The sequence below is a fragment of the Papio anubis genome, chromosome 1, assembly GCF_008728515.1.
Source record: "Papio anubis isolate 15944 chromosome 1, Panubis1.0, whole genome shotgun sequence".
Lineage (NCBI taxonomy): Eukaryota > Metazoa > Chordata > Mammalia > Primates > Cercopithecidae > Papio > Papio anubis.
In genome coordinates this window covers 193,303,194-193,328,363 of record NC_044976.1, presented here as the reverse complement: position 1 = coordinate 193,328,363, position 25,170 = coordinate 193,303,194, and the positions used below count along the sequence as shown (strand labels likewise).

Here is a 25,170-nt window from a genome sequence, read left to right as displayed (position 1 = left end):
CAAGCAATCTAGTCCTTCATTCTAAAGCATGAAGTCTCTAAGTACATCCTGCTAAAAGTTAAAAACCCCTAGTAAGAGGCACATAGTAAGACAGTCAGCCACTATCACTTAGGTGCAAATTGATCTGACAGTTTAACTGGCAGCTCATATCCATCAGGTTCCTTCAGACTTAATTCTCCTTGTTGCGGTGCCTTTACAGTTTCGGCACCTGCTAGACAGTGCTTCAGCTCACACCACCAGCCTCTCTCCATCCCTGCCCTGTAAGTCCACCCAGCCAGAAACCTAATGGTCCCAAAGCCCCAACCTGAGAGCTGCCACACCACACCAGCACAGGTGCCACACCCCCAAGTTCTTTTACATTCCAAACCCACACTTACCAGAATAAAGCAGGATGTCCAAGCAGATAAAATAGAAAAATGCCTTGCTTAAGACGTGTTCCTGTGTTTCAGAAAGCTCCCACAGCCGCCCCAGCACCTGGATCAATTGTGGGTATCTATAGAAAAGAAAAGGTAGTGGCCATTAAAAAGCAGTGGATATTGTAATCCCAGCACTTTGGGAGGCTGAAGCAGGTGAATCATGAGGTCAGGAGTTTGAGACCAGCCTGGCCAACATGGTGAAACCTTGTCTCTACTAAAAATACAAAAATTAGCTGGGCATGGTGGCGGGCGCCTGTAATCCCAGCTACTTGGGAGGCTGAGGCAGGAGAATCGCTTGAAACTGGAAGGCAGAGGTTGCAGTGAGCCAATATCATACCACTGCACTCCAGCCTGGGCAAAAGTGCGAAACTCCGTCTCGGGGGGGGAAGAAAAAAAGCGGTGGATATAATGGACTTTGGGGACGGGGGGGAGGGGAGGAGGGAAGTGAGAAGTGAGGGATAAAAGACTGCATATTGGGTATGCATACACTGCTCAGGTGACAGGTGCACTAAAATCTCATAATTCACCTCCATAAAATTCATCTATGTAACCGAAAACCATTTGTAACCCCAAAGCCATTGAATGAAAAAAGCAGTAGATAGGATGAAGTTCAGTAAAGTCCCTTCCTGGTCTATTCTTGGTCCTTCTCAGTAATTTGGAAGCAAATATACCTCTTAAACAGACTTCAAACACACCCCTACCCAGGACTAAAACCTCAATCTCAAATTGGCTCTTTTTTCAAACTGTTCTTTCCTGGGTCCTCTATATCAGGGTGACCAGAGTCAGAACAAATTGACCTTGGCCTCTAGTCCTGGTTGCTATTCTCTGGCCATTTGCCTCCCTGGAAGACCTTTCCCTTTGTCCCCACCTGATAGTAGTGGAGGCCCGATTCCCACAGCTGGGATGACTGTCTGACTACTCTCTGATCACTGGCCAGAGCAACCAGATTAGAGATGATGCATGGCAAAGAATTCTGTTTAAAAAAAAAAAAAAAGACAAGGCCTGGAGCAGTGGCTCATGCCTGTAATCCCAGCACTTTGGGAGGCTGAGATGACTTGAGGTCAGCAGTTCAAGACTAGCCTGGCCAACAGGGTGAAACCGCCTCTCTACTAAAAAATACAAAAATTATCTGGGTGTGGTGGCACGTGCCTATAATCCCAGCTATGTGGGAGATTGAGGCAGGAGAATTGCTTAAACCCGGAAGGCAGAGGTTGCAGTGAGCCGAGATCGCACTACTGCACTCCAGCCTGGGAGACAGAGCAAGACTCTGTCTGAAAAAAGAAAAAAGGACGACAATTATCAGTTACATCAAACTCTACTCCCTTCCCCACTCTACAACCAGGCTAAAGTTGAACGCAGAATATTCAATAATATGGCCTCCTCCCCCTAATTTTGGATAATGCTTTAAGGTAAATACCTGCTATTCAGAAGGAGACATCTGCTAAGTCTGCAGAGGGACAGATAGTGTTGGTTGGTATTCTGGAGCAGTGCCCACATCTGAAGGGCTCGGGAGCCTGGGAAGAAAACAATTCCAGTATACTGTGGGGCATTCCTTGTATCCTCATGTCCCATCTTGCCCAGCCAGCCCTTACCTAACTCAATGGCCAAGTCCAGGTGTCCCATTATGAACTTGTTGAAGACCAGTGTCTCGGCCACGTATGCCACGATTTCAATGCCCTCGCCTTTCAGGGGGAGGTTGAAGATCTGCTCCATGGCCATGACTTCATATTTGAACCACACACCTTGGTAACCAGCCAGGTGGTGGTATAGCGAATAGTCTAGGTAAGCCTTAATGATCTGAAATGGCAGAGTGGAGGAAGACTGAGGTAGAATGCAAAGCAGAAAGCTCAGGAACATCACTCAATGTCTGCCAGTAAACGTTTGTTTATTAAGCTTGGGAATAGAGCTGGACATTTGGCGAAAGCCATGGGCTTAGATACAGAAATCATATTGGGTTTCTGCTACCTGTTTATTGAGTCATTCAGGATAAGCTTGATGTCCCCTTGCCCATGTAGTCCTTAAATGAAATAGAAACATTTTAATTTCTATGAAAAATAAAAGCAATAGCTTACATATTAGATGTATAATTGCAGAGCAAAAAGTCTGCAAGGATACACTCCAAAGTGTAAACAATTGTTACCTATTTGTTGGGGGTAGAAGGAGAGATGTTACTTTATGCACCTCTGTGATGTTTGTTATAACAAGCATGTATAACTTTTGTAATTTAACAAAAAAGAAAGAAAGGTTGGTTTGGTTTGTTTGGATTTGTTTTTTTTTTAAAATAAGGACTAGTTTTTTTTTTTTTTTTTTGAGATGGAGTCTGGCTCTGTCACCCAGGCTGGGGTGCAGTGGCCAGATCTCAGCTCACTGCAAGCTCCACCTCCTGGGTTTATGCCATTCTCCTGCCTCAGCCTCCCGAGTAGCTGGGACTACAGGCGCCCGCCACCTTGCCCAGCTAGTTTTTTGTATTTTTTAGTAGAGACGAGGTTTCACCGTGTTAGCCAGGATGGTCTCGATCTCCTGAATTTGTGATCCGCCCATCTTGGCCTCCCAAAGTGCTGGGATTACAGGCTTGAGCCTCCGCGCCCGGCCAAGGACTAGTTTTAAACCTAATTTGGAGGTCAGGTGCAGTGGCTCACATCTATAATCCCAGCACTTCAGGAGGCTGAGGCAGGAGGATTGCTTGAGCTCAGGAGTTCCAGATGAGCCTGGGCACAAAGCGAGACCCTGTTTCAACAACAACAAAAACTAGCCAGGCATGCTGGCACATGCCTGTAGTCCTACCTACTCAGGAGGCTGAGACGGGAGGTCACTTGAGCACAGGAGTTTGAGCCCAGCCTGGGCAATATAGTGAGACTCGATCTCTACAAAAGATTAAAAAAAAAAAAAAAAGCCAGCATGATGACACAAGCCTGTAATCCTAGCTACTCAGGAAGCTGAGGTGTTTGGGAGGATCACTTGAGCAGGGGAGGTTGAGGCTGCAGTGAGCCATGATCATGCCACTGCACTCCAGCCTGGGTGACTGAGTGAGACCCTTCTCAAAAACAAACAAACAAATAAATCTAATTTGGAGATTTAAGAGAAACTGGTGAGAGAATAGTGAGGAGAAAAGAGTTCCTTCTAAAGAAGCAGTTTTATTATATATACAAAAACAAAAGAATACACATAAACTACTTTGAAAAATACAAACAGGAAAAATATAGTATCTCTAGTGGTGGGAGTATTGGGGTAGGGGAAGTATTTTAGAGTAGAGGCTTTTTTCTTGGAATTCCTCAGATGGGACAAAATAAGCAGCCTACAAATTCTGTGTTATAGGCAGGTCCCTGGATACTTAAACCATAGTCAGTCTTAGAGAATTCCTTTCTTCCTGGTTTGGAACATGCTCCAGAAAATGCTACCAGAAGGTAAGGATAGCCAGAAATGGTGGTGGGGGAGAGAGAATTGTTGGGTATGAGAAATCCAAGGCTGTAATAAAGGACAGCCTTGGATTTGGACCACGAGAATGGAAGCCCAACTGCTTCACTTTACAGAGCAAATATAAAGCTCCGTGTTTCTGCAGCTTGCCAGTGGTCACACTGCAGATAGGCGGAGTCCTGGAAACCACCCTCTGGCTCTCCGTCTGGGTCTTTCCATTCTCCTATGCTGAGTCCCTCACCTGCTTTTGAGCACTGAGGCGAGTGCTTCTCTGCTTTCAATCCCAGTCACCTTGACGACAAATGTCTTGGTTCACATTCCAACCTGACTTTTTATTTTCCCCACCCCAACTCTACCAGAGTTCTTAGGATATAGCTCCAAGTGTGAAGAAGTATTTCGGTCAATATAAATTGCTTGAGCAACTGCAACTGTTCTAGAAACTTAGGATATGAACATGACAGCTGAAGAGGTCCTTATTTCGTGGGATTTACACACTGGTAAGGGAGAGAGACAAAGAACCAATGCAGGAGCAAACAAGAAATTGTCAAATGGTAATAATACCTATTAAAACAGAGTGACAAGTTAGAAAGTGAATGGGTGGCCATGACCCATTCCCTCCAGGCAGAGGGAACATCCAGTGACAGATGGGATTAAATTTCTGGTTTGAGGAACCAAAAGAGGACCAATATGGCTGGGCTTGTAGCTCCTTCATGGCCTACGGAACTAGAATAGAATGGGAAATAGGCAGGGGTCAATCTTGATGGGCTTTATAAATACTTCTGTATTCTAGAAGAGCCAGCCTAAGTTCACCAAAAGGAACTAATGTAGAGGACAGACTCCAGGTTAGGAATCTAAGCTCCTCCATTTTCGGTGCTACTTGACCCCTTCCCTTAATCCTTGACAATGAATGACTCCAGGAGGAAGAAACCCAGACTTAATGTACTTTCATAAAGGAGCAAGGTCACTCTCATTAGATGAGTTCGATTTAGCTTAATAATTTCTTGATCATGTCTCCTGATATCTTCTTCATCCAGTCAAAGGCTTCCTTGGTTATGACCTAGACTAGTGGTTCTCCCAATTCATCCTGGGAGCCCTAGGGATCCCTGACACCTTTTCAGAGAACACATGAGGTCAAAGCTAGTTCCATAATATCCAGACATTAAAATTTTTATTTTTATTTTTATTTTTAAAGTCTCGCTCTTGTCATCCAGGCTGGAGTGCAATGGCACGATCTTGGCTCACTGCAACCTCCGCCTCCTGGGTTCAAGCAATTCTTCTGCCTCGGCCTCCCGAGTAGCTGGGATTACAGGCACCCACCACCACACTCGGCTAATTTTTGTATTTTTAGTAGAAATGGGGTTCACCATGTTGGCCAGGCTAGTCTTGAACTCCTGACCTCACGTGATCCGCCCACCTCAGCCTCCCAAAGTGCTGGGATTACAGGCGTGAGCCACCGTGCCCAGCTAATATCCAGACATTATTTGTGACAGGAAAAATAGTGAAAGACCTTGTAATAGGCAAAAATACAAACTTAATGGGGGTCCTACCTAGCTTACTAATCAAAGTCATCTCTATTTTTCTTTGGACTATCTTACAACTACGTTGCAGAAAACTGATAATAATGTAAGTGATATAATTTGTTTTTCATAGAAATGTAAATATTCAGTGGAATACAAGCAATTATTACACCGTTACTAGGTAAGTTTTGTATCCATTGGTAAATTGTATTCTCCTTGGAACCACTTAGTTCCAATCTTACTAATTTTGATTGAGTCAACTCAGTGAGTTAAATAAAATCTTTGATGTGTACTTTCCATATTTGTTATGACTTATAATTCTATATTTTTAGAAAAGAATTACCCTTTAACATTTCTCTCTTTCACCCTCATTCTCTCATGAATATATACTGGAGTCTTTCAGAGGCAACATTTGTGATATTGCAACAGTGAAAGCAGAAGCAGATGTGAGAATCTAGTTGTCTTCTATGAAGCCAGACATTAAAATATTGGCAAAACTTTAATACAATGCCACATTTCCCATTTTTTGTTTGGGGAACACAGTTTTAAAAAATGAAAATGGTAATTATGTTAATATGTAATAAGCTTATCTTTATTTTAAAATAATATTGTAGGCCAGGTGCAGTGCTTCATGCCTATAATCCCAGCACTTTGGAAGGCCAGTGTGAGTGGATCACTTGAGGCCAAGAGTTCAAGACCAGCCTGGCCAACATGGTGAAACCCCGTCACTAGTAAAAATACAAAAATTAGCTGGGTGTGGTGCCGCGCGCCTGTAGTCCCAGCTACTCAGGAGGCTGAGGCAAGAGACTCTCTTGAAACCGGGAAGTGGAGTTGCAGTGAGCCGAGATCGTGCCACTGCACTCCAGCCTGGGTGACACAGCGAGATACCATCTCAAGAAAAACAGCAAAAAATAATAATAATAATAATAATAATATTTTCGAATTTTCTTGGGTTTTGTTTCTTATATGATATTAATAGATTCAACCCATACAAATAAAAGCTATTTGGGATCTTCAGTAATTTTTAAGAGTGTGAAGTGATCTTGGAGCCAAAGTGTTTGAGAACTGCTGGCCTTGTCAAAACAAGCCAGTCAGAAAGCCTTCTATTATTATATCCTCAGAATTTTGAATCCTAATTGGCTTTCACCAGGCTTTTCTTCCCAAATGAAATTCAGAAACTTAAAGGAGCAGCTACAAAAACCCCCTACCTGGAAATGATTTTGAGTTTCCAGTGCAGTATTCATTTGCATCATAACTGCCAGCTGGGCATAATACTTCCAGTGAAAAAAATAACCGTAGCTATAGATGCGCCACAGCAAGGAGAGGCAGACAGTTTGCCGGTAAAGTTGTGCCAGCCTCTTCTTCCTATTGGATAAAGTCAACACAAATGGAACATAAGAGGTATCATTATTACCATGCTTTAGGGGAGCACAGGTACACAGTGTCCTTACTATGGGCCTGGGAATCAAAACTGACTTGAATTTGAGGCCTGTCTCCATGACTGACAAACAAGCACATTAATTTTTATGGAGCACATTTTCTCCATTGTGAAATGGGAATCATAATACCTACTTTATAATGATTAAGATAATTTATGTAAAGTGTCTGTCCTGTGTCGGGTAATTGCTAAATGAAGCTATTTAAAAAGCCCATTGGTATTATTCATCACATTTGATTCTGATGACAATCCTGTAACAAAAGAGTGGAATAACTGACTCCATTTTACATATGAGGAAGGTGAGACTCAGATTAAGTAATTAAGGCAAAGACACACAGCTGGAATGTGGTGGTGCCAGGATTCAAACTCCATCTACCTCCAGCCCAAAAGCCCAGTGTATTATTTTCTCCATTGCACACTGCTTTCAGGAACTAGTTCTCAGCTCAACACAGGTGGGTGTCAGGCCTCTGAGCCCAAGCCAAGCCATCGCATCCTCTGTGACTTGCAGGTATACGCCCAGATGGCCTGAAGTAACTGAAGAATCACAAAAAAGTGCAAATGCCCTGCCTCGCCTTAACTGATGACATTCCACCACAAAAGAAGTGAAAATGGCCGGTCCTTGCCTTAACTGATGACACTACCTGGTGAAAGTCCTTTTCCTGGCTCATCCTGCCTCAAAAAGCTCCCCCACTGAGCACCTTGTGACTCCCACTCCTGCCCGCCAGAGAACCACCCCCCTTTGACTGTAATTTTCCTTTACCCACCCGAATCCTATAAAACGGCCCCACCCTTATCTCCCTTCACTGACTCTCTTTTCGGACTCAGCCCGCCTGCACCCAGGTGATTAAAAAGCTTTATTGCTCACACAAAGCCTGTTTGGTGGTCTCTTCACATGGATGCACATGACAGCGGGAAAGGAAAACAAAAACTCAGGATCCCAATTCACTATGCCAAAAGGAAAAAATTAAGCTGAAAGCTGAGTCATGCAAGAAGTCGCCTTTCCTTTTGTTCGTTAGCAGACAGCTCCAGATAAAAAGTTAAGTACCTGCACAGGCAGCTACTCTATGTCCGCCTTATCCTGCTTTAGGTGCCTATTTACTGAGTGTGAGACAATACATAATTGACTATTCCCCTGGCTGCTCCTTTTCTCTTGCAACATGTGGATTATCATGCCCTCCCTCATTTTCCTCCAGCCCACTTTTTCCCTTTAAATACTGCAGTCTCAAACAAGGACTGTTTCTGTGGTTTTGTGTTTTTTTTCTTCTGGGCATGTCCTTAACTTTGGCAAAATAAACTTACAAATTGATTGAGACCTGTCTCGGGTACTTCCCCCCCCCACCCCCCCGCCCCCACTGGCCAGAGCCTCCACTACGATGCTGAATAGAAATAGTAATAATGGGCATTCTTTTTTTTATTTCTTTTTTATTATACTTTAAGTTCTAGGGTACATGTGCACAACGTGCAGGTTTCTTACATATGTATACATGTGCCATGTTGGTGTGCTGCACCCATTAACTCGTCATTTACATTAGGTATATCTCCTAATGCTATCCCTTCCCCCTCCCCTCAGGTACTTTTTAGTTTACAAAAAAAAAAAAAAAAAGAGGATTTTTGTTTTGTTTCGTTTTGAGATAGAGTCTCGCTCTGTTGTCCAGGTTGGAGTGCAGTGGCGTGATCCCAGCTTACTGCAACCTCTGCTTCCCAGGTTCAAGCGATTTTCTTGCCTCAGCTTCCCTAGTAAGTAGTTGGGATTACAGGCACATGCCACCAGGCCTGGCTAACTCTTCTGTGTTTTCAGTAGAGATGGGGTTTCGCCATGTTGGCCAGGCTGGTCCTGAACCCCTGACCTCAGGTGATCTGCCTGCCTCAGCCTCCCAAAGTGCTGGGATAGCAAGCATGAGCCACTGCGCCCAGCCAAAAAATGAGTATTGTTACCAATTGCATTTGTGAAAGGAAAATATCTTGGCCCCCAAAATCACTAAGGAAAACTCAAGCTGGAAACTGCTTAGGGCAAACCTGCCTCCCGTTCTATTCAAAGTCACTCCTCCGCTCACTGAGAGAGATGCATATCTGATTTGCCTCCTTTGGAAAGGCTAATTGGAAACTCATAAGAATGCAACCATTTGTGTCTCACCTATCTGTGACCTGGAAGCTCCCTCCCGACTTCCTGCCTTTGCTTCAAGTTGTCCCGCCTTTGCAGATCGAACCAATGTATGTTGGTTCTTACATATGTTGATTGATGTCTCATGTCTCCCTAAATGTATAAAACCAAGCTGTGCCCTGACCACCTTGGGCACATGTTGTTAGGACCTCCTGAGGTTGTGTCACAGGCGTGTCCTCAACCCTGGCAAAATAAGCTTTCTAAATTATGATGTGGAAATGATTTTTTTTTTAAAGGTTCTAAGGAAACATGGACAGGGTAAAATCTCTCTGTCTCTCTGTTTTTTTTTTTTTTGAGATGGAGTCTCGCTCTGTCGGCTGGAGTGCAGTGGCGCGATCTCGGCTCACTGCAACCTCTACCTCCCTGGTTCGAGCAATGCCCCTGCCTCAGCCTCCCAAATAGCTGGAATTACAGGTGCACGCCATCACGCCCGGCTAATTTATTTTTTAGTAGAGACAGGTTTCACCATGTTGACCAGACTGGTCTCAAACTCCTGACCTCAGGCAATCCGACCACCTCAGCCTCCCTAAGTGTTGGTATTACAGGCGTGAGCCACAACACCTAGCCCAGGGTAAAATCTCTTATAGGGCATTCATGAGGGTCATGGACACTCTGACATTAAATGTTGTTCCATGTTATACTCATTTTTGAGATGAGAACCTTTTGACCTGCGGATACTTTAAGCCGACAACTCCTCAGTTTTTTCTTCTTCAACACTTTTCTACCTTTTCCCTTTGTGCAGGTACTTCTTACTCCTTTTATAAAATGTGAAATGTGTGAATTACCTGTTTTAGCAGATGAAAATACAGGATGCCCAGTTAAATTCGAATTTTAAAACTAATAATTTTTATGGAACGCATATGTCCTTAATATTTCATATGATAGATGTATACTAAAAAAAGTATTCACTGTTTGTCTGAAATTCAAACTGAGGCATCCTGCAGCCCTATGTGTAATGCAAAGACCACTGCCTTCTCAGAGAGATCTCTGCTGACTTGGATTATGTGTAGGGCTCTAAGGGGAGTGAGACTAAACAGTCTGCTCACCCCAGCTCATTCCCTTACCCTGGAGGTGGGCTGTCTTGGGCCTGCTGATTCACATAATGAAAGTGTCTGTTTTTCTCGATACGGATATGGAGAAACAAGGAGATTAAGTTGTAAGGAAAGATTCGGTTGAGGAGCTTCAGTGCCTTCCTGAGCATTTTCTTGGCAAGCGCTATCTGGCCCATATTGAAACAGACCTACAGGGAGGTGGGAGGAAAGACAGGAAAAGAGGAAAAGCGATTATTCTAACTTAATCAGTAGGTCCCCACAATCCATATTTTGGGGATTGTTATCAAAAAGGTAATTTATGGACCAGAAACGAAATCTTCCTGTGCCTGGCATAATAGAAAATGTCTATTGGATATATGCATGAAGCATGGTTGAATGACTAGGATTTAGCATCTTAGTTGTGCATTGTCTACCCCTGGGACAATGTTTACCCATTCGGGTCCATTTTTAGAGACTGTAACAAAAATATTTCATAAAGGTATCAACCTGGGCCAGGTACAGTGGCTCACGCCTATAATCCCAGCACTTTGGGAGGTCACAGCAGGTGGATCACTTGAGGTCAGGAGTTTGAGACCAGCCTAGCCAACATGGTGAAACCCCATCTCTACTAAAATACAAAAATTAGTTTGGCGTGGTGGCACATGCACATGCCTGAAATCCCAGCTACTCTGGAGGCTGAGGCAGGAGAATCACTTGAACCCAGGAGGCGGAAGCTGCAGAGAGCCGAGATTGTGCCACTGTATTCCAGGCTGGGCAACAGAGCAAGACTCCCTCTCAAAAAAAAAAAAAAAAAGGTGTCAACCTGGAAGACAGGGAAGATCTTGTTGGTAAGCCATGGTGAGGAGGCTGGAGCCCAGGAATTTGAGTTTCTAGAGTCTTGGCTAGAAGTCTGTGGCAAGAGATGGGAGGAGGGTATAAAAAGTATAGGGATGACTTCTACTTCTATGGAAAGGCCTAAGATATATAACAGATTAATTCAAGTCTTTAATGGTTTCTTACCTCACCTTTGAGGCTGTAAAAGGTGGCAGACTCAAATGTCTGGCTCCAAGATTTGTCCTTCTCAAGAGTTTTTAGCAACTTCTCTCCTTCATTTAAATACATATATGCCTGTAACCAGCCCAAGGAGTAGAAAAGTGTTGATTTAGCAGGGATTGAGCCCACAGAAGGGCCATTGCCCCAGACTCTACTGAAGGAAGAGATGCAGGAGCCGTTTCAGTGACCACCTCCACTTCCATCCCCAGCTCCACTGATTAAAATGGGCTTCCAAATTCCAGACAGGAGCTGATGGGTAAAGATCTCACCTTCATGCTTATGTTTGTCTGCTGGATCACTCCATCAAGACAATGAATCTGGAAATCACCTTTCCTCATGCTATCATCTAGGTTGCCTTACCTGAAGTTTCCCTCAAACCAATTTCTTCCTCTCAGTAAATCTATCCCCAGCCTCCCTATTTCTAACCACACACCCACATCCCTTGACCAGCATCCCCACATCTGTGAGAAGCTGGTCTTCAGCTTTGAAATGAATTATGAATCACCCCCATTTCCTTTGCCAGGGCCATTTTGGGAGGTGGATGAGGAAGGTAAGTCCCTGCACAACTCTTATCACTTCATCTTCACCTCCTAACATCATTAGGCAAATCTTAGCACATGTGCACATCAAGGTAAGATCAGACTTGAAGAACAAAGTAAGGTAAGGCAGTATCTCCCAGTCTCATGCATCTTGTTGGGTATGTGTGGGAGGCAAAAAAAAAAAAAAAAGGGAGACAAGATGAGTTGGCCACCAGCCCCAGTCCCACCGGAGTTTCTTTGATGGGAGAGGGGGTGCAAATGGCACATTCTGGGACCTTGCACTGGGGCTCTGCTTCTAATCATTGTCTCCTGATCACTGTGCACTCCTTATCGAATGAAACAGGTATGCATAGGTTTTAGAAAGTTGGCCCCCAGGGCGACCTAAGCCTCCTCCTCCTGGGACTCATTGGCTACATCCCCATCATCACCCCGAATATGTGCATGAAATATGCAGGAGACTTTCCTTCCTAACATAAATGCTTTCAAGGACAGGAACTTAGTGACATTTTTAATAGTTTAATTTTAGAATTTTATATACATCTAAGGTAGAAGGGTTGATTAGGCTGCTGTGACCAATAGCAACTGTAAATTGTGGAAGGTCTATGAAGCTCTTCCTGAAGCTGGCTGAAGTCAGATGAAGCAAGGGCCCAGGAAGACATTTCCTCAAGTGAGTTCATGGAAGGTTAGCCCAGCCAGCTGCTCCATGAAAAGAGATCTAAGAGCAAATAAGTTTGAGAAACACAGTATACTTCAGCCTAGCCTGGCCTTTACCCTTCTGTGTCCTCTGAACAGATTTATATGTATCTCAGTATATCAAAGGCCCTGAAGTATCTACAGGAATCTATTTACCTGTATTCAGCTCAGTGATTTCCAACTTACTTAACAATGAATTCTGTTTATTTCATTATGTGTATCAAATCCCCTCATTTCTAGGGGCATATTGCCCTGGAACCTTATTTATAATTACCCTAGAGAAGCATTCACTAGTGCTTTGGTGATCTAAGGGTATGTGCGATAATCCAGCACACATTACATGATGATGAAGGTGGGGAGAGCCTCTTTGGGGATCACAAGATTAAAACCAGAATTGGCTGGGCACAGTGGCTCATGCTTGTAATTCTAGCACTTTGGAAGGCCAAGGTGGGTGGATCCCTTGAGCTCAGGTGTTCAAGACCAGCCTGGGCAACATAGTGTAACCCCATCTCTACCAAGAACACAGAAAATTAGCCGGGCATGGTGGCACATGTCTGCGGTCCCAGCTACTCAGGAGGCTAAGGTGGGAGGATGGCTTGATCCCAGGAGGCAGAGAATGCGCCACTACACTCCATCCTGGGTGACAAAGTGAGACTTCATCTCAAAAACAAAACAAAAAACCAGAATTGCACTCATCCAAAGACCTATAGGTATTTTGCACTCACAGGTATTTTAGGCTTAACAGAGGGTAAATGCCACTTGAGGAAGACTATGCTAAGAGTCCTCTCTGCATCATTTTGGGAATGAGATGTGCCCCCTTACCTCCCATACAGGTAGACAATTCATGGCAAGTTTCTAAAGGTGGCAATATTTTAAATAATTTACAATGCTAGTTGCAATGTATTCCAATTTTCTTTTCTCAATCTTAGATCATTTCCCTTCTAAGCAATGTGATTTTCAGTGGAAAGGGGTGCTGTTGGGAATATACAATGTGAAGTAATCAGAAAGCATGCTGGAGCTTCCCTTCTGGCTCTATGTTACATGAATTGTCTCTAGGGTGGAGGTGGTCTGGGTAGAAACAGCTTACCATGTAGTTATCATGCAAGATGAGATAAGCAGATGCAATTTCTAAGAAGTAATATAAGGCTTTGTTATTTTCTCCCAACGCCAGAAAATGGTGGGCCAGAGGCAAGATGACAATCTCTAGGATTTCTTCACACTGGCAAGATTCCAGAGGGATAATGTCTTCATCAGATGTCTTCATTTTTGTTAACACGTCGTCAAAGAAATTCAATATCTTTTCTCTTATTTTGTCAGGACTGTCCATATGCAGAAATAAATAATAGTAACTTACACAGTATCACTTTGATATTAAAATATCTTTAGGCCAGGTGCGGTGGCTCATGCCTGTAATTCCAGCACTTTGGGAGGCCGAGGCAGGTGGAACACCTGAGATCAGGAGTTCAAGACCAGCCTGGCCAACCTGGTGAAACCCCATCTCTACTAAAAATACAAAACTTAGGCCGGGCGCAGTGGCTCACGCCTGTAATCCCAGCACTTTGGGAGGCCAAGGCAAGCGGATCACGAGGTCAGGAGATCGAGACCATCCTGGCCAACACGGTGAAATCCCATCTCTACTAAAAATACAAAAAATTAGCCAGGCGTGGTGGCAGGCACCTGTAGTCCCAGTTACTCAGGAGGCTGAGGCAGGAGAATCACTTGAACCCAGGAGGTGGAGGTTGCAGTGAGCTGAGATTGTAGCACTGCACTCCAGCCTGGGCGACAGAGCAAGACTCCGTCTCAAAATAAAATAAAATATCTTTAAAAACAAAAGAGCAGGATAATAAAACCTAGTGTGGATACTACTGACTAAATTCACCATGCATACCCCCTGAAGTTTCCCACTTGTATCTAAGAGGTCAAACGTACTGGCCAGACAAATGATTCTAATAGTGTTTTGAATTTAATGACAATTGTTTATGCTCTACTTCCTAAACAATGATATATGCCTCTACCTGGGATTTTCAGGAAATAATGCGGATGTCTCAGGAATCTCTGATTTGGACAGGATAAGATCTTCTTGAGCTAGAAAATAAACAAATGAGTTGTATGGTCATTGAAATGTTCTCTGTAGTGGAGATATCTGCTGTCTACCCAAGACTTTTGTTCTCTTTATGGAATTGTTGCTGCCCAGCCAGAAACCACAATGCCCAGTCGCCATTGCATCTTAGGTGAAGCCACATCATGAGTTCTCACAATAAAATTAGATCAGAAGTAATATATGTCACCTCTAGGCTGAGATGGTTAAGTGTCTTCTCTGCCTTCTCTTTCCACAAGAAAGCAAATAATTCTAAGAACCTGAAGGATAGCGAACCCACAAGTTGGGAGGAGCCTGGGTCCCTTTGCATGCAAAGCCTTTGGTTAATACTTGCGTTGGATTATATCACCAGGTGGAAATAAATTATCACTCTCTTGTGTTAAGCCACAGAAATGTTGAGATTTGTGATAGCTAATAACATTATGCTAAGTAATTTATTCTGCAATAAAAACTATGAATTAAGCCTGAAGAAAGTGACATCAGTTTCCAATGGAGAAATATAGATAATGAAATGAAATACCCCAAAAGGTTAACTGAAGGGCAGAGAATCTTAAAAACCTCAGTCTAAGCAGACTTGAATAGTTTAGAAAATTCCATAATGATCTTAAAACAAAACAAATGAGGCTTGTCTAGTTCAGTCATTTCTCCCTTCAGGCAGAAGAAAGAATCCCAGAGAGGGAAAGGAACTCGTCTCATATAACTGTTAGTGGTGGATGTAGGACTAGAACTTAGGTTTTCTGGCTCGTAGGCTAATGCATCACTCCATACATCTTATAGATGCAGTTTGAACATCTAAGAAGTGATCACCTTCTTCTGAAAGCCCCTCTGTGCCCTTGCCCCCATAGGTAAGTACCCCATAGAGAAGTACCCCAACTCCTGTGTGCCCATCAACCCTGTGCAGACCTGTATCATAATCCTTATTGCACTGCATAGAGATTAATTTGGCCACCTTTTCTCCTAGATTACTATTTATTGATTCCTTAGTGACTAGCAGCTGAATATATTGAATTATGACCCTGTCCCCCTAGTTCTCTAAAACTGCTCTTGTTAAAGTTACCTGTGGCCACCATGTTGTCAAATCCAAAGGCTATATCTTTGTCTGCACTTGATTACCTCTGAGCAGCATTTAATACAAGCGACCACTCTCTCTTTTCACTCATTCTTTTAGCACACATTGCTTTGTGTGTTATAAGGGAATTGGTTGCCCACTTAATTGGCTTCTGTTCTTGTACCAACATTCTAAATGTTGGTAAACCTCAGTTTGGTCCTGGGCTCCATTCTCCATTCACAATTTCTCCCTAGGCAGTTTCATCTGCCCATGACTTTTAATTACATTCATATGCTAATGGCTTTCCATTTTATAAATCTAAGCCTTGACATCTACTTTAACTACAGACCCATATATTCAAACACCACCTTGGCAACTGCCACTTGAATGTGTAATAGGTATTTCAAAATTAACATGATTCAAACAGAAACTCTTTAATCTCTCCTCCAGAAACTTATACCCACTTACAACTTTTCCTATCTTAGTAAGCATCACTGCCATATATCCCTTTTCTCAAGGCAAAAACCTGCACAAGATCCTTGATTATTTTCTTTCTCTTACCCCCATCCGTACTCAGTCCATCAGAAAGTCCCATTGACCATACCCAAAAACATATCTGAATTCATCGTCTTCTGTCCATCTTCACTACAGCACCATCCTGGTCCACCACCAAAATTTTACCTGGACAACTGTATAAAACTAATCTCCCTTCTATTCCTATCCTTTTCAATCTTTTTCTGTAGAGAAGGCAGTACCATTTAAAAAGTATGATTCAGATCTCTGTGGCAGGAACTGCCGGTTTCCCATCTCTATCTCCATTGTCCCTTTTCTCATTAGTAATAGAATTCAATGTTATTCAGGACAGCGAAATTCTTCAGCTTCCCTTGCAACTCGATATAGTCATGTGACTAGGTTCCGATCAGTGGGATGTAAGAGGAAATACTGGGTAGGACTTTTAGAAGATCCTTTAAAAGGGAGGGGACATCCTTTCATGTTTTGGCTTCTTTCTCCTTCTGGCATTAAATGTGCTGGCTGGAGCCTCAGCAGCTGTTTTGGACCAAGGTCCCTGATGATCATGAAGCCTCCATACTAGTCCCAGTGATGAGACAAGCCTTTTACATGAGAAATACATAAATATAATACATTTGATAATAAATAAATTTAAGCCACACTAGCTAGGTCCTTATCATATGCAGCCAATACTCATTCTAACTGATATATTTCTAATGTGTTCCAATTCACTTAGACTGAAATTTAGACTATTTATCAAAGTCTACAAGGCCCCTTGAAGATTTTATTGCTTAATCTCTTCATTGTCTGTCAGCTGCCATTAAAATTCAAATTTATGAGAATAGACATGTCTATCATTAATAATAAAATAAAAATTAATAATAAATGTCTATCATTTTTCACTACTATGGTCCAAATATCTAGGTCACTTCCTGGCACAGGGTAGATGCTTAATAAATGTTTGTTGCATACATGCACATTTGTTGAAAATAAGTCAATTAGTAAAATGAAAATGCTATTCCTCCTTCAACACTTTATGTTTAAAATTGTAATGGTGGCCAGGCACAGTGGCTCATCCCTATAATCCCAACACTTCAACACTTTGGGAGGCTGAGGTGGGAGGATCATTTGAGTCCAGGAGTTTGAGACCAGCTTGGGCAACATGGCAAGAACTGTCTACAAAAAAAACAAAAGAAGAAGAAGAAAAAATTAGCGGCATGTGGTGTTATGTGCCTGCAGTCCCACCTACTTGGGAGTCTGAGGTTGGAGGATGGCTTGAGCCTGGAAGTTTGAGACTGCAGTAAGCCCAGATCATGCCACTACATTCCAGCCTGGGCAACAGAGCAAGACTCTGTCTCAAAAAAAATAAATAAATAAATTGTAATGGTGATAGAATGGAATGCGAAGATTGGATAGATAAAGCAAACAGAGTCAGGGCGTACAAAGTATGCTCTTTGTCATTATGTCATTTATTGCTTGGGTGAATCATATTATTATAACTATTTTTTTTTTTTTTTTTGGATGGAGTTTCACTCTGTTGCCTAGTCTGGAGCACAGTGGTGCGATCTTGGCTCACTGCAACCTCTGCCCCCTGAGTTCAAGTGATTCTCGTGCCTCAGCCTCCCTAGTAGCTGAGATTACAGGGCCGCACCACCACGCCTGGCTAATTTTATATTTTCTTTTCTTTTCTTTTTTTTTTTTTATTGAGATGGAGTCTCATTCTGTCACCCAGGCTGGACTGCAGTGGCACGATATCAGCTCACTACAACTTCCGCCTCCCAGGTTCAAGTGATTCTCCTGCCTCAGCCTCCCAAGTAGCTGGGACTACAGGTGCCTGCCACCATGCCTGGCTAATTTTTTGTATTTTTAGTGGAGATGGGGTTTCACCGTGTTAGCTAGGATGGTCTCGATCTCCTGACCTTGTGATCCCCCCACCTCGGCCTCCCTAAGTGCTGTGATTACAGGCATGAGCCACTGTGCCCAACCAGAATCATATTATTTTTGATTCTCATTTTTTTATTTACAAAGGAGATGCTATATTAAGAGTTTCCTACTACAAGGAGAATCTGTAAAAATCAAAAGAAAAAAGATACAAAATGCCTGCAGGTTCTCAAAAGAAAAGAGGAAAGCAAAGATATCACCTGCCCACCTTATGGTTTCAAATAACTAAAAATAAGACTTTAGGTTCAAGATGTCAGACTACCTCTTGGGTTTATCTTCTATCTCCCCAAGTTGAGGACATTTAGCTAACTAAGTGAGAATAAAATGATTTTTTTTTTTTTTTTTGAGACAGGGCCTTGCTCTGTTGCTCAGGCTAGAGTGCAATGGCACGATAGCTCGCTGCAGCCTCAACCTCCCTGGCTCAAGGGATCTTCCCACCTCACCCTGCTGAGTAGCTGGGGCTACAGGCGCCTGCCACCACACCCAGCTAATTTTTTTGTATTTTTTGTGGAGGGGGGTTTCATCATGCTTTTCAGGCTGGTCTTGAACTCTCGAGCTCAAGCAATCCACCTGTCTCAGCCTCTCAAAATGCTGGGATTACAGTGCTTGGTAAGAATAAAATGATCTCGGGGCCGGGCGCGGTGGCTCAAGCCTGTAATCCCAGCACTTTGGGAGGCCGAGGCGGGTGGATCACTTAGGCTCGTGAGATCGAGACCATCCTGGCTAACATGGTGAAACCCCGCCTCTACTAAAAAATAGCCAAAACTAGCCGGGCGCAGGTGGCGGGCTTCTGTAGTCCCAGCTACTCGGGAGGCTGAGGCGGAGAATGGCGGAACCCGGGAGGCGGAGCTTGCAGTGAGCCGACTGGGCGCCCACCGCACTCCAGCCTGGGCGACACAGCCGGTGACCTCGGCTCTCAAAAAGAATAAATGATCTCTGAGAGAAATCCCATTACTGGGAGCAGGATGGAAGGCCACGCCCTGTCTTAGGGTCACTTAGCTACTCCGCCTGCCCAATAGTCTTCCCCTCAGCCACCTCACACAGCAAAATCCCCACTTCCTTGTCTTTATTTAACTTTGTTCTGCAGTGGCTGCAACCCAAATGACTCTGTGCTCCCATCTTCCTCGTCCCAATCTAACATTCTTTTTTTCTGTTTCCCTCCATGGATTTATCACTTATACCTATATGCTTCTCTTCTCTCTTTCTTTTTTTTTTTAAGAGTTGTTGGGGTCTTGCTCTGTCACCCAGGTTGGGTATAGTAGGGTGAACATGGCTTACTGCAGTCTCAAACTTTCGGCCTCAAGCAATACTATTGAGTAGCTGGGACTACAGGCACAAGCCATCACACCTGGCTAATTTTTTTTGAAGAGATGGGGTCTTGCTCTCCCGCCCAGGCTGGTCTTGAACCCTTGGCCTCAAGCCTCCAAAGCCACTGGGATTATAGGCATGAGCCATTGCACCCAGAAATTTACTTCTTTATTATGTTTTGTTCTCCACTGTCTACTTTCCCCCAACAGAATGCTGTTTTGTTCACTGATGCAAAACACTGATGCTGTTTTGTTCAGATGCCTAGAACAGTAAGCAGTGCCTGGCACATAGTAGGAACCCAATAAATAATTGTGGAATGAGTAAATGAAACGCTGAATGAAAGTTCAACATATCTGTAGAAGATAAAGGAGTGAGAAGAGTAGTCATTGATGAAATAGGTGGAAGAAGCTGAAGGGAATGCCCAGGAGGGTAAATCGTTGGAATGAATCAAGACTTAGAAAATAACAGTTCTTAAGAAGGACATGAGGATCAAAAGAGAATTGAAAGGGAACCAGCTACCAGCTTCCTCCCTATCTGATTCACACGTAATGCAGTGGCCCTGAATCTCCTCCAATTATGTCTTTTTTTCCCCTTTTGGGGAGAGCAGTGGCCATGATCACGGCTCACTGCATCCTTGAACTCCTGGGCTCAAGAGATCCTCCCACCTCAACTTCCTGAGAAACTGGGACTATAGATGTGCGCAACCATGCCTAGCTAATTTTCTTATTTTTAGTTTTTTGTAGAAACAGAGTCTCAGTTTGTTGTCCAGGCTGGTCTTGAACTCCTGGCTTCAAGTGATCCTTCCACCCCAGCTTCCCAAAGTGCTGGGATTACAAGCGTGAGCCACCACACTTGGTCCCAATTATGTCCTTGACTGGTATTGCCTAAAGGTTATACTCCACACTTTGGGAGATTCAGGGATAATGGATAGACAGAGTATCTATCTGTCTAGGATAGATGGAAGCAGGATGTTTTAAGGAAGACATTGCAAAAAAAAAAGTTTCCTAGTAACTCTAGGAAAAATAAACATTTGTTAAGAAATCTATTCACAGTATATTACTTGGTTTGTAATGGACAACATTTACATAGTCTTAATAATGTAAACACTTCACTGACTTATCTAATGCCAGTTATATGACAATATAGGGTAGAGGGGCCGAGGAGTGGTGTAACAGAGTTAAATCCTCATCTGCCATAGCCAGAAAACAGATGTCAGAATTTGATTTTTTAAAAAATCAATAAAAGCAATATTAATATACCATTTAGTATATGGAGGTAACGACTAGAAAGAATAGCTAAATTAAAAATGTTTGCCCCTGACTGGAACTACTGAAGGTGTGTGCGACGGTGGGCCATGGGATTACTGTTTTAGGATACAACATTTAGGGAATTTACAAAGTCTCTACAGTTTGTCTAGTCGATAGCCTTCTGAACAGGTGAAAAATTCTGATAGGAGAAATAGTAGAGCTTTGGCCTCACTCAGCTGGAGGTGCTGATGGAAGGGCTACCAGCAGACATTATTCAGAGACATTTGGTCACATATGCTCCAGAACTGAACTGCCAGTTGATTGGAAAATCTGCAAATAACTGAAATTGTTTGCTTTGATGACAACAGTCAGCCTGCTAAAGGCCAGCTGCTCAAACTGACCTGTCTTCTAGCCGTCAGCGTATTTTAGCTTATTTTATCCCCCCAAATAAAACATCAGTCTACCAAAAAATACATCTATGTATATGTATGTGCGTGTATGTGTGTGTGTATGTGTATGACTCACTGACCCCCCACAGTCGAATATTCTTCTTTTCCCTTTCCCTCATCTCTTTCCATCATTTCATCTCCTACTGATATTTTCACTGGTTCTTTGAATAGGGCCCTGTGTGGGATCCTTCACTAAAGCTTCCTTAATTCAGGCAGCACATCTTCTCAGTGCTCCACAGTCTGCCCCCCTTACCCCTGTCTCATTCTAGCAGTCCACACCCAAGGGTCTTCTCACCCTCCCAAGGGCACTCTGGGAAGAACTTAAAATGGTTCCAGTCCTGCTCTTTCTCCCAGGTGGGTTTTATCTGATCCATGAGAAACCCTCACACATCCTTTCCCACAGTCTGGGATGGCAGCTTGATCCCAATGCAGCCACAGGCCACTTCAGCCTTCTTAGGCAGGAGGCAGGCCCCAGGGTTCTATGTCCTCTGATTCTAAGGAAGACACCTCACTAGGCTTGAGGTGATGAAGTAAACAACCCACTTGAGGAAGGCACACAGCACCTCATCAGTTCTCACCAAAGAGAGCTCTTCACAAATCCTGGCCCTCTACACACTCTTCCTCATTTCTATGTCTTACATCTGGGCAAAGGATCCAAGATTATAATTGATTCTCAGCTATTTCCTTTGTAAATTCTGTATATCCACTGCCTCGGTTTGAATTGCAGCATTCATTGTATCTTGGTGCTCTGGCACAAATTTCAATTTCAACATCATGTTACACACATACCATTTTTGTGATGATAATAATAATGATATTACCAATTTTGTAAAAATATAACAGATGAGAGAGAATGTAATACATACTAGTAATAGAACTAAACTCAGGTAGGTGTACATTCCCCTGACATCTTCCTTGCCCCAGTGAGGGTGAGACTACTGCTGAAGTCTTATCCTCTTTGGTTTTTTTGTTTTTTGTTTTTTGTTTTTTTTTGAGACGGAGTCTTGCTCTGTCGCCCAGGCTGGACTGCAGTGGCCGGATCTCAGCTCACTGCAAGCTCCGCCTCTCGGGTTTACGCCATTCTCCTGCCTCAGCCTCCCATGTAGCTGGGACTGCAGGCGCCCGCCACCTCGCCCAGCTAGCTTTTTGTATTTTTTTAGTAGAGACGGGGTTTCACCGTGTTAGCCAGGATGGTCTCGATCTCCTGACCTCATGATCCACCCGTCTCGGCCTCCCAAAGTGCTGGGATTACAGGCTTGAGCCACCGTGCCCGGCCCTGTTATCCTCTTTGTACTCAAGTTTTCAGAGGACTGGAAATCTTCATAGTTCAGATCTTAAAGCTCTGAACTTACAGCCTGATTCCTGCCTTCCAAAAAGGGAGATGGACTAGTGTGAGTGCAGTTTCAACAACATGCTTGTCCCACTGTGCAAAGCTGCAACTTTCTCACTCTCTTGATTTCTACTTCATGCTGTGTCTATGAACTTCCTATCTTCTGGCAAGTATTACCTAAAAGTCCAACCCCACCTTTGGGGGAGCTCAGGTATAATGAGCAGAGGATGAACTTAGGAATTAGACTGATGGCAGATTGAATAAAGCCTGTCACTCATTCTGTGGTATTGGGTAAGTTACTTAAGCTTCCAGAACCACAATTTAAAAAATCTACGCAATGAAAATAACCCTCATCAACCTTAAAAGGTTAATACGAGGATCCACTGAGAATGCACATGAAATAGAGAACGAATGAGAAAAAAAATTTTATTTTGCACCTGCTATGTGCTAGACACTTTAGATACATTTCTTCCTGATTTTTAATATCCTTATAAGATAGGAGTCCTCTACTTGTAGCCTCTGATTTCCCAACCAGATTTAGCCATAATCACCAAGGTCCTCTGACTAGGGTAGACAGCCCGTTAGGAGCTCCCTGGCCACCATGAATGGGGGCTAGAATTGGTATTATAGCTCTATGTCTGACACCCATCATGCCCGCAGTGACTGAATCTTTGGGTCCTTACATCCCTCAAATCCTCTGCTATGTTTTCTCAGATCACATAGCTGATTGGTGTTATTGGTTTGTAACTTTTTAAATTTGCTTCTCAGATGGTCTTGAATTCCTGCCCTGAAACCAAGCTCTCTTTTCTGGAGCCCTGACCTGCTTAACCCTGGCTAATTCTCTCTCAATCATATTCTTGTCCCACTGGAACCTGTTTCAAACTAGACCAACAAAGCAATAATATTCTTATCTGCCAAGAAACACCATGTCATCATGTCAGATTGTACCCCCCTTTGGATTCCATCCTTTGGTGTGAATTAAGTGGGATATTTTAGTTTAAGTTCTGGTCACACCCCATTTTGCCAGAGCCCCTATCCCCAAATCATCCCTGACAGTTATAGTGAGATTGGTTCACTAGACTCAATACAGATACATTCCCTTACTCTTCTCTTCACCATTGGCCTAGGCTGCTGAAGTCTCATCATTCTTTGTGCCCAAGCCGCTTATGGGACTTGAAGCCCTCAAGGTCCACACCCACTCCTTCTAGATCTTAGTCTCTAGATTTCCCAAGAACAGTTAGGATAATTTAAAAATGAGGTAGGTTACTTCCAAATCCATGAGACGTAGCCATCTTTTTAATGGCATCCATGTCTAAAGTGTTGAGCCGAATATTCACTGTGAAGTGATGATAGGGAATGAAGTCCTTGCTTCGGCAGTGGTCACACCTGTGGGCATCTTCTTCTAAAAAGCGGGCACATTTCAAGTGCATGGCTTTTCTCTGGTCCTTGAGCCACAGCTCGTAGGCTGTTTTCTGCATCATAGGGCTACAGAATCGAATCCTGTGGCACTCGATCACCTCATTCTCCAGTTCACGAAGCTCTTCCTCTTCACCGTGATCTGGAGAGAGCAAAAAGGGTTTTTCAGCCAGGCAGTGGGCAACAGATCAGCCCCTTCTACCTAACACAGGTCAATTATTTGATCTAGATGGGTCCTTAAGAGGAAGCTGAGTCACTCCAGGTGCTACTCACCCATCTCTTCACTGGGCTTCAGAGACAAGGAGCGATAGTGAACCTCAAATGAGGTATCGTTCTGTTTCAGGGCATTTTGAAGCTCCTTGCCATTCCGGAAACAATGAAAAATGTTAGATTCCACTAGGGTTGCCAGGGCCTTGATCATCATCTTCATATTCCAACAGGGGAGAATCTCAAACAACAACTCGGTGGTGAAGGTCAGGCCAATGATGGCAGCACATCTCACCAGCATTTGGTGGGAAAGGCTCATGCTATCCAGCTGGATCAGAGAGATTTCTGCAGGTAGAAGATCACACAGTAGAAAACTAGTTATTTGTCTTTATCAAATATGCTGTATTTGATACAACCATCCTGCTCTACAGTTCTTGTTGAAAGAAACTCAGTTAAGCTAAGTCAAAAGAAGTATTTGTTTAGTACCTAATTTGTGGATAGCACTTGTGCTGAGAGTACTAAAGATGCAGGCTTATGGCCTGGAAAGACACATGGCACAATGACCTGACAAAATTAAGATCGATTTCATGGTGTTCTGATTTTGTGCTAAAGTTTGACAAGCGTGTGTGAGGAGAGGAGAGGACATTGTAATCACTATTGTCAGAAGGAGCAGGCCCTGCCAGTTGACTTCCTCAGCTGGTCCTTCTGTATCTTCTTCTCTGGCTCCCCTTTCTGCTGGAAATTTTTCTCTCAATCTGCCCTGGAAATTTATGTCTTTTCATGACATACATTATCATCTCCCTGTCATGACCAATTGTCAGAAAGTTCACAGCTCCTATCCCAACGTTTCATCTAAGCTTGAATATCGTAGCTCACATGGCTTTCTGGACATTTTGACCAGGATGTCCTTCTGTTAGGGACAAAATTAGAACTTCTCAACTTGCCCAAAAAACACAGTAGAAACTAAGCAAGTCTTTTTTTTTTTTTTTCCATCTCGCTCTTGTTGCCCAAGCTGGAGTGCAATGGCGCGATCTCGGCTCACTGCAACCTCCGCCTCCCTGGTTCAAGCAATTCTCCTGCCTCAGCCTCCCAAGTAGCTGGGATTACATGCATGCGCCACCATGCCAGGCTAATTTTTTTTTGTATTTTTAGTAGAGACGGGGTTTCTTCATGTTGGTCAGGCTGGTCTCTCGAACTCCCGACCTCAAGTGATCCGCCCGCCTCAGCCTCTCAAAGTGCTGGGATTACAGGAGTGAGCCACCGCACCTGGCCAATAATATGTCTTTCATATAAACTCTTGTTTGTCATTTATTTCTCATAAAAGTGGATGGCAGGAAGTATCTCAGTATTAGAT

The 25,170-nt window shown here is 43.4% G+C and overlaps 1 protein-coding gene across 5 annotated transcripts in view; it reads right to left on the bottom strand.

Moving 5' to 3' along the window:
- The window catches only part of ADCY10 (adenylate cyclase 10), a 98,103-nt gene that overhangs the window by 13,421 nt on the left and 59,512 nt on the right, over nt 1-25,170 (bottom strand). For all 5 annotated transcript variants that reach the window (XM_021930904.2, XM_021930898.2, XM_021930901.2 and 2 more), the window contains 10 exons: nt 23,883-24,161; nt 23,461-23,751; nt 14,278-14,347; nt 13,350-13,581; nt 10,998-11,105; nt 10,011-10,186; nt 6,556-6,712; nt 2,009-2,213; nt 1,834-1,930; nt 378-493 (listed from right to left, as the gene is read on the bottom strand). In XM_021930904.2, the coding sequence (XP_021786596.1) occupies nt 378-493; nt 1,834-1,930; nt 2,009-2,213; nt 6,556-6,712; nt 10,011-10,186; nt 10,998-11,105; nt 13,350-13,581; nt 14,278-14,347; nt 23,461-23,751; nt 23,883-24,161 (1,731 nt within the window). The remainder of the gene's footprint in view (nt 1-377; nt 494-1,833; nt 1,931-2,008; nt 2,214-6,555; nt 6,713-10,010; nt 10,187-10,997; nt 11,106-13,349; nt 13,582-14,277; nt 14,348-23,460; nt 23,752-23,882; nt 24,162-25,170) is intronic.